This window comes from Muscardinus avellanarius (genome assembly GCF_963383645.1).
Source record: "Muscardinus avellanarius genome assembly, chromosome: 3".
NCBI lineage: Eukaryota > Metazoa > Chordata > Mammalia > Rodentia > Gliridae > Muscardinus > Muscardinus avellanarius.
This window is the reverse complement of record NC_137788.1, coordinates 57,895,829-57,909,968: the sequence shown is the minus strand read 5'-3', so window position 1 is coordinate 57,909,968 and position 14,140 is coordinate 57,895,829. Positions and strand designations below refer to the sequence as shown.

Here is a 14,140-nt window from a genome sequence, read left to right as displayed (position 1 = left end):
TTTAAATTTAGAGTCTTCAAGCTCCTTTCTTCTAGTTTGCATAAATATATATAACAAGTTATGGTAAAGTATAGTCACCCTACTGTACTGTATAACACTAGAATTTTTTCCTCCCTTGCAACTATGTTTTGGTACTTTTTATATCTAAACTACTTCTATCCCCTCTCCCTACTATCCTTCATAAATCTCAACTTTTTAGTTTCCATTTATGAGAGAACCGATGGCATTAGTCATGAGGCTGGCTTCAAACCTGCGATCCTCCTGTCTTAGCCTCCCAAATGCCTGGCTATGGCTTATTTTGTTGAGCATATTAATTTTTCAGTTTCATTCATTTTGTCATGAATGACAGGCTTTAATTTTTGCATGGTTGAGTAATATTTTATTATGTATTCTATAACATATTTTTTCCATTTTTACAGCTCAGGGAACTTTATTTATTGTTTTTACACCTATTATGCCATGAATTTATAGGAAATACATTCCAGCAGCTTAGGCTCCTTTCCACTGGTTCTCACAGAGTGAGCTTCTCTGGGTGGAGCAGGCTGGCGCTTCAGCTGAACGCAGCTGCCTTTCTCTTTGGCTTCCTTCTTCTTCTGATCATTGTCTTTCACCCACTTCAGGAAGCTGTCTCGACTCTTAGAGTGCTTGATATGCTCAAAACGCACATTAATTCTCTTAGCGAGAATCTTGCCCTTGACTTGCTTGTTCACCACAGTGCCAGCAGCATGCTGGGTAACATTATAGACTCTTCCAGTTTTGCCACGGTAACATTGGCGAGGCACTCCTTTTTGAACAGTACCCATTCCGTTAATGTCTACATCACCTTTCTTGTAGATGCGTGTATATGTGGCCAAAGGAACAATTCCATGTTTTCTAAAAGGCCTAGAGAACATGTAATGGGTTCCTCTCCTCTTTTTTGTGTGTGTTTGTCATTTTGCCGAATTACTGGAAGATGGCAGTGAAAGGGACACATCATTTTCTTTATTCCTTAACCTGTTAATAGATACCTGGACTGATTCCATGCTTTGGCTGTTGTAAATAATGCTATAATAAACATGGGAGTACAGACATCTCTTTAATATGCTGATGTATTTCCTAAAGCAAAATTCTAAATTTTCTTAATGGCTTGGTCAGGAGGAGCAGCCACAGGAAAGACACAAAATCTTCTCTAGTACCTCCCCCCTGAGAAGAACTTAAGTTGTTATTGGGGATATAAGCTGAAGAAAAAAAAAAAAAACTTTTCTCTAACTTGAAAAGGGGTAGGAAACTGAACCGAGATGAGATCATTTAAGTTGTCCTACTCTGGGGAGGGAGACAAGGTTGTCAGAAAGTCCAAACCCTGAGATGCTTAACACAGGACTTATCTAAGGAGGGGACAGAAGCAGAGCAACAGAGAACACCCCACCTCCATGCTAGCAAGCACCAAGTAACTTGTAGGAGATGTCTACTGTCAGGCTCAAGGCAAGGGGAGAAGACAGAAAAATTCTCCCATATGTGGGTACACAGGAAGGGCTGAGAGCTGGGTTGAAGAGATGCAGGGAACAGAACCATCAGGCAAACCAGCCCCCACCTTAAGCACATGGTCATGCTAGAGGAATTGAACTGGTGGGACACTGACGTGACAGCAAAACAGAGCCCCGAATGACTCGCTGACCCCAACATTAATGACCTTCGTCCATCAGGTCATTAAATACTATTTCTCTTACCATCTACTGTTCAGCATACTATATTCAGCTTTACCTGCAATAAAAAGATCAATAAAACAGCCACCATCAAGAGACCGAGAAATAAACAGAATCAAACTCTGAGATGATTGAAACTATTAGACAGAAATTTATATTAACTATGATTAATACTTTACCCAAATAAGGACAACATATATAAGCAGATATGAATGTTAAAGCAAAGAATTACAAATAAAGAGGAAGACAAATCATAATACTTGAGATAAAATTTATGGCAACAGAGATTTTAAAAATTACTTTAATGGACTTATCTGGAGAAGGACAATCAAGGAAAAAATCAGTGGACTTTAAGACAATATTCAAATTGAACATAAAATGGCTCTAGAAACACACACAGGCACACACACACACACACACACACACACACACACACACACACTATTACATTCATGGAATTGGAACTCAATGAGTAAGAGAGAAGAGGTAGAAAAATATTTGAGGAAATAGAAGGCAATCATTTTTCCACAATAATGAAATATGTCAAACAATAAATCCAAGAAGCTTTGAGAACCCCAAATATAAAAATAAAAATAGCAAGACACATGAGGGGGGGGAGAGAAAAAGAGGGAGAGAGAGAGAGAGAGAGAGAGAGAGAGAGAGAGAGAGAGAGAAGAAGAAGAAGAAGAAGAAGAAGAAGAAGAAGAAGAAGAAGAAGAAGAAGAGGAGGAGGAGGAGGAGGAGGAGGAGGAGGAGGAGGAGGAGGAGGAGGAGAGGAGAGAAGAGAGAGAGAAAGAGAGAGAGTGAGGAGTATTCAGACTGCTGAAAATAATAGAATAAAAGATAAAGATAAAATTGTAAGGGCAGTCACTGAAAATAAGACGTATAGTAAAGGAAAGAAAAAAGTTACACTAGACTCCTTGCCACTGTCTGTGCATGCTGGCAGACAATAGAGTGATATCATTGGAGTGTTCAATCAAAAACAAAAACTTTAAACCTAGAACCCCATTTTCAGTAGAGATTCATTTTAAAGCTGAAGGAGAAACTGTGTGTGTGTGTGTGTGTGTGTGTGTGTGTGTGTGTGTGTGTGTATGTGTGTATAGTATTGGAAGTTAAACCCAAGGAACGTTCTACTTCTGAGCTACATCCCCAGCTCTATTTTTACTTTGAAACAAGGGTCTCACTAAGTTCCTGAGGGCCTTGCTAAATTGCTGAGGCTGTCTTTGAACCTTTGATCCTCCTTTCTCAGCCTCCCAAGTACTGAGATTACAATCTGTGACACTGTGCCAAGCTGAGAAATACTGTTTTTTTTTTTAAATAAATAAAATTCCAAAAAATCCAGTATCAGCAGACCTCACTGTAAGATGTTTCAAAGACTGTTCTTCAGGAAGAATAAAAACGTTACCAGAACAAGACTTTGCCGTATACCAAGAAGGAAGATCTCTGGAAATGATGAAAATAAAGGTAAACATAAAGGGTTTTTTCCTAATTTTTTATCACTCTAAAAGATAATTGGCTATCTAAAGCAAAACTATGAGTCATGTGTTGTGGCTGATATAAAACTGAAATTCATGGCAACTGTAGCACCAAACACAGGGGAGGGACTGGAAGCAGGTGCTATACATTTCTTAAACTATACTTGAAGTAATATAATATTATTTTGGGACTGTGCTTTATTATGTTTAGCATCTCTGTGAAGTTTATATAGATTAAAACTTATTAATATCAAAACAGTTACTGAACGTTCTTGTCATAGAGATTAGAGAAGGCTTTAGAGACAGGAAAGTTTGTGCAATATGAAATCTTGAATTGAATCCGGGAATAGGAAAAGGATGTTATTGGTAAAACTGGTGAAGATTGGAAAACAGAAAGATAAAATCTGAAATATATTATTTTAAATTTTAACATAATTTCTTTTTTTTGTGGTACTGAGGGTGGGACCCAGGGGCTTTTCTACTTCCGGGCTATACTCCCAGACGTATTTAATACTTTATTTGGGAACAGGGTCTCACTAAGTTGCTGAGACCTTCACTAAGTAGCTGAGGCTGGGTTTGAATCTGCATGATTCTCCTGTCTCAGCCTCCCAAGCACTGGGATTATAAATGTGTGCCACCATGCCTGGCTTAAATTTAAACATATTTCTAAACCCAAAGACTGTAAGAGATTTAGGATGAGAACAAGAAAAAACAAAAACAAGAACATAACCCCAAACTTGACACTTCTTTGGGCTGGTACATCTGAAGGAAATCCCACCACACCCACCACTGGCCATCTATCAAGGTACCCTGCTCTTTCTTTCTTTCTTTCTTTCTTTCTTTCTTTCTTTCTTTCTTTCTTTCTTTCTTTCTTTCTCTCTTTCTCTCTTTCTTTCTCTCTCTCTCTTTCTTTCTTTCTCTTTCTCTCTTTCTCTCTCTTTCTTTCATTCTTTCTCTCTTTCTCACTCTCTCTTTCTTTCTTTCTTTCTTTCTTCCTCCCTCCCTCCTTCCCTCCCTTCCTTCCTTTTCTTTCTTTCTTCCTTCCTTCCTTTTCTTTCTTTCTTTCTTTCTTTCTCTCTTTCTCTCTTTCTCTCTCTCTTTCTTTCTTTCTCTTTCTCTCTTTCTCTCTCTTTCTTTCTTTCTTTCTCTCTTTCTCACTCTCTCTTTCTTTCTTTCTTCCTCCCTCCCTCCCTTCCTTCCTTTTCTTTCTTTCTTTCTTTCTTTCTTTCTTTCTTTCTTTCTTTCTCTCTTTCTCTCTTTCTCTCTTTCTCTCTTTCTCTCTCTCTCTTTCTTTCTTTCTCTTTCTCTCTTTCTCTCTCTTTCTTTCTCTCTTTCTCACTCTCTCTTTCTTTCTTTCTTCCTCCCTCCCTCCCTTCCTTCCTTTTCTTTCTTTCTTCCTTCCTTCCCTTTCTTTCTTTCTTTCTTTCTTTCCTTTCTTTCTTTCTTTCTTTCTCTCTTTCTCTCTTTCTCTCTTTCTTCTTTCTTTCTTTTTGTGCTCGGGATGTGACCTAGGGGCATTTTACCTCTGAGCTACACTATTTTTTATTCTTTAATTTGAAACGGAGTCTCGCTGAGTTGTAAAGTGCCCTGCTCTTTGAAGCAAAGGACATTGAGACAAGGAAGATGTGCTCACGACGTGTGCAGCTCGTCTCTCTTTGGCCTCCATCCTGGGACACGTGTTACCCATTATTCATTAAGAGGCCAGGCTCAGACTCCCCCTAGGCGATGATGGAAAGAGAGGGGCCAAGCCTCATCTCGTCACAGATGTCTTAATGAAGTCTCATGTGGGCTAATAGCCAAAATTACAAAACGAGGACACCCACACTTTATAACACTCTGCTTTTCAGTTCTGTTTATGACAATCCTTATCGTTGAATGAAACACTTTCTTGTTGACCTAGCCATCCCTGACTTCCTGGGCAGGTCCAGAGTTGCTCAGGATTTTAGAGATTAACTCCCATGCTCCTTTTGCAAGCCTTGAGTTTTCCCCACAGGATTTGGCGTTCACCTCTTCCTCCACATGCAGCACATGTGTCTTTCCATTTTGGAAATCATCTCATAACACTTTCTCAAAATTGATATTTCACCAAACTACCAAACTAATGCATGTGTATCTATGTTCATAACTGCACAATTCAACATAGCCAAACTATGGAACCAGCCAAGATGTCCATCAACAGATGAATGGATTACAGAACTGTGGGATATGTACACAAAGAAATTTTACTCAGCCATAAAAAAACACAATTGCAGCATTTACAGGGAAATGGAAGGAAATGGAGGACATTATGCTAAGTGAGAATAGTCAGTCACAAAAAGTTAGAAATTGATTGAAAGCTAAGGTGAAATGGGTCATAGGAGGAACTCCAGGTTAAAAAGGAGATCCTACAGAGGAGAAAACTCTTTAAAGCACACGATGTACTTATTCATATTGTAGTTAACCTCTAAGCCAAGCATGGGAAGGAGGGATGGGGAGGGAGTGGGGTGAGGACTTGGTGGGGGCTGGCTGGGTGATGTGTGTATTTATGTCTACACAAGTTTTTTTCACCCCATTATGATGTATAAATACAATGCACAATTAAAAAATTAAAAAAATTTATATTTCAATACTCTATGGATCCTTGGTAAATCTCAATTTTTTGCTAGAGTTCCTAGGTAACTGGAAGAAATTTATACATTTAGAGGGTGAAGGAGCAAGCTTCCTACATATTGCTGTAGGATGTCATTGTATCCACTACAGAAAGAATTGACCAGCATCCCTCAACTCCTCAATACATACAATAAAGAACAGGTACATCACTAAAATGAAAATTAATTTAGAGTTCTACCTTTGGGAGCAAGAACATATATATATTTAATGATTCTGATAGCACCTTGGTCTATATTGCTCTATAAGAAACTGACTACAAAACAGGGAATTTCTTTGCTAACTAATAATTCTTACTCATAATGCATTTAGATTATACTACTTATATCTATAATTCCTCCAAATTAATGTCTTTTCTTAGAATATATAACAGGTAAGATTTTTCATTCTCCTTGTTTAAGTATACAGGAAATACTACTTTTCTTTCCCTTAGAACTAAATATGGTTTATTTCTTTAAACTCCTACTTCATCAAAAGTGGGACGCTGTGATGCCAATTCAGAGTAAACTTTGTAATTTTAGTTTTTTTAGTTGATAGAGAAAATGCTATCTCTTCATGCTTTTTTTATGGTACTGGGTGTGGAATCCAGGGGACATTCTACCTCCGATCTACACCCCTAGCCCTATTTTTATTCTTTATTTTGAGACGGGGTCTCACTGAATTGCAAAGGGCCTCACTAAGTAGCTGAGGCTGTCCACAAACCACAATCTTCCTGTCTCAACCTCCCAAATGCTGGTATTACAAGCGTGTGCCATTGTGACCAGCACTTTGCACTTTTTAACTAATCCGTTCTTTCTCTGAAACAGCTTCTAGGTTTCTGGGAGCCTTCAGAGCCTCATGACAATGGCATGATGGAGGACTTATCTTGGCCCCATGTGCCCCAACTCTTCTACCTTCCAGTGTTACATCCATGATGCTCTGGGCTACACCAGAAACATGATGCTCTCAAGGCTACATCAGTGGTTGAAAGAGCCCTGAGGTCTTGTGTTTTCATCACAAAATTGTCATATGGATCTAATGAAAGAGGACTTACTTATGAGGTGAAGGACGTAGATGAGCAGTGATACATAGTAGTGAGCACTACCGTTCCCCAAAGAACTGAGAAATGCTGACGATTGCTTACTGAAAGTACACCGCTGCCAGTCACTGTCCTACAAGTCTTCCCAATATTTCATTGACTCTCGATGCATCCTTTGAAAGATGCATTATTATTTTATGAGTCACCAAGAAACAACAAGAGCCGGGCTTTGGTGGCGCACGCTTGTAATCCCAGTATTTGGGAGGCTGAGACAGGAGGATCACAGTTCACAGATAGCCTCAGCTACTTAGTGAGGCCCTTTGCAACTCGGTGAGCCCCTGTTTCACAATACAGAATAAAAAATAGGGCTGAGGGTATAGCTCAGAGGTAGAATGCCCCCGGGGTTCTGTCCCCAGTACTGCAAAAAAAAAAAAAAAAAAAAAAAAAAGAAAGAAAGAAAGAAAGAAAGAAAGAGAAAGAAAGAACAAAAATGCTGCCAGTTAGATATAAGCAACGTTTTCTTACCACTTCGAATATTTGTCATGTTCTAATCAAAATATGACTCTTATTTGGAAACAATTTTTAAAATGAGAGATCACAGATAGACGGAAGTACAAGTAAGATACATTATTTCATTCCTAAAACTCTTTTACATATTTGGAGTTTGTCTAATCTCAGTAAGTTTTGACATAGTTGTCAAAGTCCAGGTTTTTCTACAAAATAAGAGTGCTAGAGTCATAGAGAATTTCACCATTTCAGGTTTTATTACTGAGTATTCCACTTTAGGATTCCAGTTTCAGTATTTTCTCCCAAAATGCTGCTCCTCGTTTTCCAGTTTTGATTCTTGGGCTTTCTGGATCTTAGTACAAGGTGTGACACAAAACATTTTCCAACCATCAGGATTTGTGTTTCTTCCTAATGTAGTCTGTAAATTGTTCATGGCATGCAGGAGTCCTGCAAAAAAGTCATCAATAACAACTTCATCAGGACCGCTGTGTGGTCATCCACAGTGTGAGCATGTTCTTATCCCAAGTTCTCAACTGTGAGATGATAAAACGTGGGGGAACTGGTCTTAGGGTTGATGCTATACAGCTTGCTATGGAGATCGAGATGTGTTTCACCCCCTTGAGGGACACAAACTGGAGGCTTGGTCTCCAGTGTGGAGGTGGAGCCCTAAGGAGGCAGAGCCTAGTAGGGGGTAATTAGGTGACCCAGAGCATCCCTGGGGAAGGGTTAATGCCAGACTTATGTTGAGAGCTGGTTTTCACGAGAGCAGATCTGTACAGAAGAGCAAGCCTGGCTTCCTGCCTCTCCAGGTGGTCTCTCCTTCTCACATGTGCTCCTACCCTGCCCATACACTAGGAGGTGATGTGGTGGTCCGACGGCCCTCTCTAGAGCCAGCAGATGCCGGTGCCGTGCTCTGGGACCTGCAAAATTGTGAACTAAGTCAACTTTCTCGTTTTTAAAGTATCCAGCTTAAAATATTGTATTATAGCAATGGAAGACTGACTAACACACAGGTAAACCACTTAATCCTCACAACACCATGTAGGAAATACAACCATTTCCATTTTATAGACAAGGAACACAAAGCATAGAAAGTTCCAGAAACTTGGCCACACAAAGGATCTGATCCAGCAAATATGGCCTTAGAGCCCTTCATCATAGAGTTCCCTCATGACCTTCCCATGTCTGTTCTAAAAGGTCACCTGCCCAGAGAGGCTTTCCTTGGCCTCCTCAACTAAGGTAGCCCCTAGGTACCCTGTGTCCTCTCTCCTAGTTTTTTTCCATAGTGGATGCTGCAACCAGACATCAGTAGATAGGAGCTGATTTGCTTGTTATGTCAACCTTTCTCTGTAGACTGTGAACTCCGTGAGGGCAGAACCCCTCTTTGTTTTCTCCAAATATGTGTAATAGTGCTTGCCATATAGTAGGCATGCCATCATTATTGGATGAATATATTGCAGAGGTAGAGTCAGAGATCACAACCCCACAGCTCTCTCTTCAACACACAATGGGCTTTTTCAAGGTTGTAATATGTGTGTCATGGTCACCAGGAATGTGCTCAGCAGTGTCTCCTCCTATCCCCGCCTTTATAAGTGGTGTGTGGAGACGAAGATTATAGATTCCAAACACTTCCTCCAGGTTTGAGTGCCAGCTCTGCCACTTACTTGCTATGTGAGCTTGGACAAGTTATTTAATGTTTCTGCGCTCAATTTCATAGTTTTTCAATTGTCAATACTAATAGAGTGCACCCATGGGTCGTAATAAAGATTAAGTTAGTTAACACACGTGCTTAGATCAGTGTCTGACACAGTCTCAGCTTGATAAAAATACTACCTATTTATATTATCACCAGGTACTTGGCCACTTTACTTTTTTTTTTTTTTGGTGGTACTGGGGTTCCTGGAAAGCCTTCTACCTCTGGGTTGCACTCCCAGACCTATTTTATACTTTTTTATTTGGAAACAGGGTCTACTAAGCCAGCCCGTGGCTGGCTTCGAAACTGCGCGATCCTCCTGTCTCTGCCTCCCAAGCATGGGGATTACAAGCGTGCGCCACCACGCCCAGTGCCACTTTACTTTTTTTTTTTTAAATTTGATTTAGGTTTAAATTTTTTTAAATGTTATAATGTGGATTTATAATTATTTTTATATTAATAGTATATATATATATATATATATATATATATATATATATATATATAGTTTGACTATCTTTCTGTCAAATAATCACAGCGGTCTATTTTATGTTTCTACATATCTTGGAGGAGGGAAGGGGCTGATAATAGGGCCCAGAGCATATTTAGGTACAGTCTCATAAAAACACACAGAGACTTACTGTTATTATCTGTGATCACTGTAGTAATAATACAGTTTGGGGAAAAGGATTATGGGTAATCAGCCCAATCACAACACATTCCCATCTGGTTTTCTCTATGAGTCCCAGCTCTGTTAGTCTAACAGTCTATCCTTTTTCTTTTTCTTAGTAGCCCATCTCATCTAGCCTGTTGCTGAGAGCAAAGTGAATGTGTGAGAACATGATTCCTCCGTGGGCAGACTCAACAGGTCCTGTGATCTTGTTATTCATTTTAGATGCGGGTCACTGCTTTTCAGGGAGGCCACCATTTGTTCACAGATGGAAGGAAAGACTTGTGTAAAAATGTGGTGTTTGACTAGCCACTTTCTCCAAAAGCTAAACTTATTCCTGTCTACATTGCTTGCCTTGCTGGTTAAAAACAATGGGCTGGTATATAGTTCAGGGGTAGAGAACTTGCCTGCCATGTGCCAGGCATAAAGTTCAAACCCCAGCACTGCCACGAACAGAGGAAGAAAGGATATAAAGAAAGAAAAATCAATCAAGAAAAAATTTTTTTTGTTTTGGCTTTGGTACTGGTAAAAACTCTTCCCAGTTTCCTTCTCATTGGAGACTGTTTTTTAGGCATTGCCATTATTTTTGCTTTTTGTGGGGGTAGGAGCACTGCTAAAAGGCTATAACATCTATTACCAAATATCAGTTTGTTCTATTTAAATTGGCTGCTTTCTTTAATTTAACATATCTAGCTGGAAATGAATTATCTTGGATCATCAGTTTAGCATAATCTGCTATCTCAAAATAAAAATTATGAGATTCTGAAGAACAAACATAAGTTCATGTATTTAGCTTAAAGAAAAGTGAATCACTTGGAAGGACTTTTTAAAAAAAAACACCTATTATTAAAAAACAATATTCTATGTATTTTATGTGTAGTAGCTAACTTCCTCCTTACAACCACCATAGATGCTTTTATTACTTCTAACAGTCATGAGCACACATTGTCTCAAATTACAAAGATAAGAAATAGGGGAGCTAGATTGTGAGTTTTTGGCCATGAGATTCATGTGTATGTCTCATATTCTGCTTATACTTATTTATACAATCTGTCCATACATGCGCATGGACATTTTTAGAGGAGCCCTGAGAATGTGATGCAAATATCTATCACGGCTGTTGCCTCTTAGGTGTCAAATATGTAACCTTTCCCAGGCTCTCATTTTCTTTCTCTCCCCAGATAAAAAGTGTACCTGTAGCAAGCCAGGCTCTGCAGTTCTTCTCAACCTCCTTTCTCCTCTCAGAATGTACTGCCCCCGTGAGGCACTAATTTATAATACATTCTAAAATGTGAATGTTTTTGAATACGTGAATCATAACCTTCCCACATAACACACTTTAAACCCATACTACCTGACCCTAATTAATAAAGGTTAAATTGGGTCGATGAAGCAGCTACTTTCTGCCAAGTAGATCTTACAGTTCCCTTCTATTAACCAAAAGATTTAAAAATACTTGAGATCAAGTTAAAATAAACTTGGGAAGTCAGACTTGCACAAAGCAGGGAAAGAAATGGGAAGAACAGTGGCAGATATTTTTGCATGAGACAGATACTTTCTAGATAAAATAGTATATGTCTTCTGCACTGCTGGCATGGGACTGAAAGTGACACAACAATTATCTCTTATATCAGAAAGAATCAGATAACCGCAATGCAGTGTCCCCTAGACTAAATTAGATTTTCTACTGGGTACTAAATATAATGTCAGAGAGAAAAGAATAGATAGCACACTCCCCAAAGGTTTCTTTGTTTAAATGGCATGCTTTGACTCAGGGACTAAGTGATCCTTTTCCCTACTTTTTAAGTTTGTTAAGCATTAATTTTTTTATAATGAAAGAAAAATTGTATCTGTTCATTGCTGGTTATTAATTCTCTCCCTGCTAAGCCCTTTGCCTTAATCCTTACCAAAGGCCTATGGAGTTAGTATTTCCATCCTTGTTTACAGAAGGGCTCAGTGTCACGCAACTAAATGGTAACTGAACCAAGATCTGAACCCAAAGCCCATGCACTATTGCACAGTATCATTCCACATGCACGGGCTCGAGCCTCAGAATGTGACCTTACTTGGAAACAGGGTTGTTGAAAATGTAATTAGTTAGGATGAGGTCATTTAGGGGTGGGCCCCTAGATCCATATGACTGGTGTACTTTTAGAGGAGAGGAGACACAGAGACACGCACATGTAGACAGAAAGCCACAGATGATGGAGGTGGCAGGAATTAGAGTGAAGAGGACGGCCAGGAACACCAGAAGCGGGGAGAACACCAGGAAGCGCCTGGCCCCTAGAGTCTCCAGAGTGTGGCCCTGCTCACAGCTTGACTGCACGTCCAGCATCCAACTGTGAAGAGTAGATTTCTGTTGTTCTAAGCCCCGCCCCCAGTTTAAGGTATCTTGTCCCAAGAAACTGTTGGGGCTCTTTCCATCACCCCTAAACATCTAAACATTCCTATTTGGCATATTAGTTGGTTATTTGTGAGAAAGTGCATGCACAGGAGTAGCTCTAAAACATTGCCTTCTGGTAAAAGAAATTCATGTTCATAAAGTAGGTTTTTCACAAGTAAGTGTATTGACATGAAGGGAAAAATGGCTCCCAGGAGAACTTTTAACACCCCCAGGGTTCATTTCTGTATAACAGGCCACCTTTATTTATCCTCCCCTGACCCTCCCATAACTTGTTGCCACTTTTCCAGAACCCCTAAGCCCTTTCCTTTCTGTTATCTAGGATGTTATAAACTTCAATAATCTTTGAATCTCATATTTTGGGGCTCCATGCATATGCACATAATTTGTTTACTGTCAGGTTATTTCGAAGACTCAATTACCGAACCTTCAGAAGGTAGAGGGAAAGGTTTTCTCTCCTTTTCTTCCTCCTCCTCCTTCTTCTCCTTTGTTCTCTTTCTTTCTCTCTTTCTCTCTCTTTTCTCCTCTCTCCTCTGTCCTCTGTCTGCTCTCCCCTCCTCTCTCTCTCCTCCCTCTCCTCTCCTCTCCTCTTCTCTCCCTCTATCTCTCTATTTCTCCTCTCTCTTTTCTCTCTCTCCCCACTCTGTGCTGGGGATTAAGCCTAGAAGCATCATACCTCTGAGCTATACCCCATACCCTACTTTTTTTTTTTCTTTATGGAAAAAAAGGTTTTGCTAAGCTACTGAGAGCCTCGCTAAATTGTTAAAGCTGGCTTTGAACCTGTAATCCCCCTGTTTCAGTTTCCTAAAACCTGGGATTATAGGCATGCACCACCACACCTGGCTTCTACCCTCTCTTTATACGTAGTCCATTCGTGTTCTATCACTTTATAATGTCTCTTCAGCACTGTTAAAAGTGCTGTTTCATGAAATTTATGTTTTATTTAGCTCTTTCTAAAATCTGCCTTTGCCGGGCGTGGTGGCACATGCTTGTAATTCCAGCATTCAGGAGGCTGAGACCAGAGGATCGCAGTTTGAGGACAGCTTCAGCTATTACTTAGTGAGGCCCTCTGCAGCTCAGTGAGACCCTGTTTCAAAATAAAGAATAAAAAATAGGGCAGGGGATATAGCTCGAAGGTCAATTGCCTCTGGGTTCCAGCCCCAGACCTGCAAAAAATAAAAAAAATAAAATCTGCCTTATTTGTTCTTATATTCTTTCGTTTTTTTTTTTGTTTTTTTGTTTTTTTTTTTTGCTTATTTGTCATTTATGGCTCACAAATTTCCCTTCACTCCCTTAAGTGCTAAGATGCATTAAAATTATGTTTAACCGGTTGTGGTGGCACACTCTTGTAATCCCCATGCTTGGGAGGCAGAGACAGGAGGATCGCGTAGGTTCGAAGCCAGCTGCGCTGGCTTAAGAGACCCTGTTTCCAAATAAAAATATAAAAATAGGTCTGGGAGTATAGCCTGGAGGTAGAAGGGTTTCCAGGAACCCCAGTACTACCAAAAAGAAAACCAAAAATTATAGGTTTTTCTCTTTAAGGTATCATAGATGTCCTCTTCCATAATAGGTCTGGGTCTTGGCCTCTCTCTCTCTCTCTCTCTCTCTCTCTCTCTCTCTCTCTCTCTGTGTGTGTGTGTGTGTGTGTGTGTGTGTGTGTATGTGCTGGAGAAGGAACCCAGAGCTTTAGATATGCTAGGCAAGTGCTCAACCACTGAGCTATACCCCCAGCCTAGGAATCTCTTTTCAAAACTCTAACTCTCAAGAAAGCACACATATCTATATTGTCAGACTGACAACAATTGAGAAGTCATCACCAGGGAGATTTTGCAAAAGTCTCTACTTTCCCAGAAATGCCCACATCAGGAGCTTGGAGTTTAAGCCGTCTTTGATTTCTTTTCTTCTCATTTCTTTTCTTTTTGTATGGTACTGGGGATTGAATCCAGGGGCATTCTACCCCCAAGATATACCCCCATTCCTTATTATTATTATTATTATTATTATTATTAAATTATTATTATTTTAGATTTTAAAACAGAGTCTCCTTA

The 14,140-nt window shown here is 39.6% G+C and overlaps 1 protein-coding gene across 1 annotated transcript; it reads right to left on the bottom strand.

Annotated features, from left to right (window-relative positions):
* Window positions 1–452: 452 nt before the first annotated feature.
* Window positions 453–917, bottom strand: LOC308260108 (large ribosomal subunit protein eL21-like; the record flags this gene model as incomplete). Its single annotated transcript, XM_080691437.1, has 1 exon — window positions 453–917. A coding segment is annotated over one exon (465 nt), but the record flags the coding sequence as incomplete, so codon positions are not given.
* Between the last annotated feature and the right edge of the window lie 13,223 nt (window positions 918–14,140).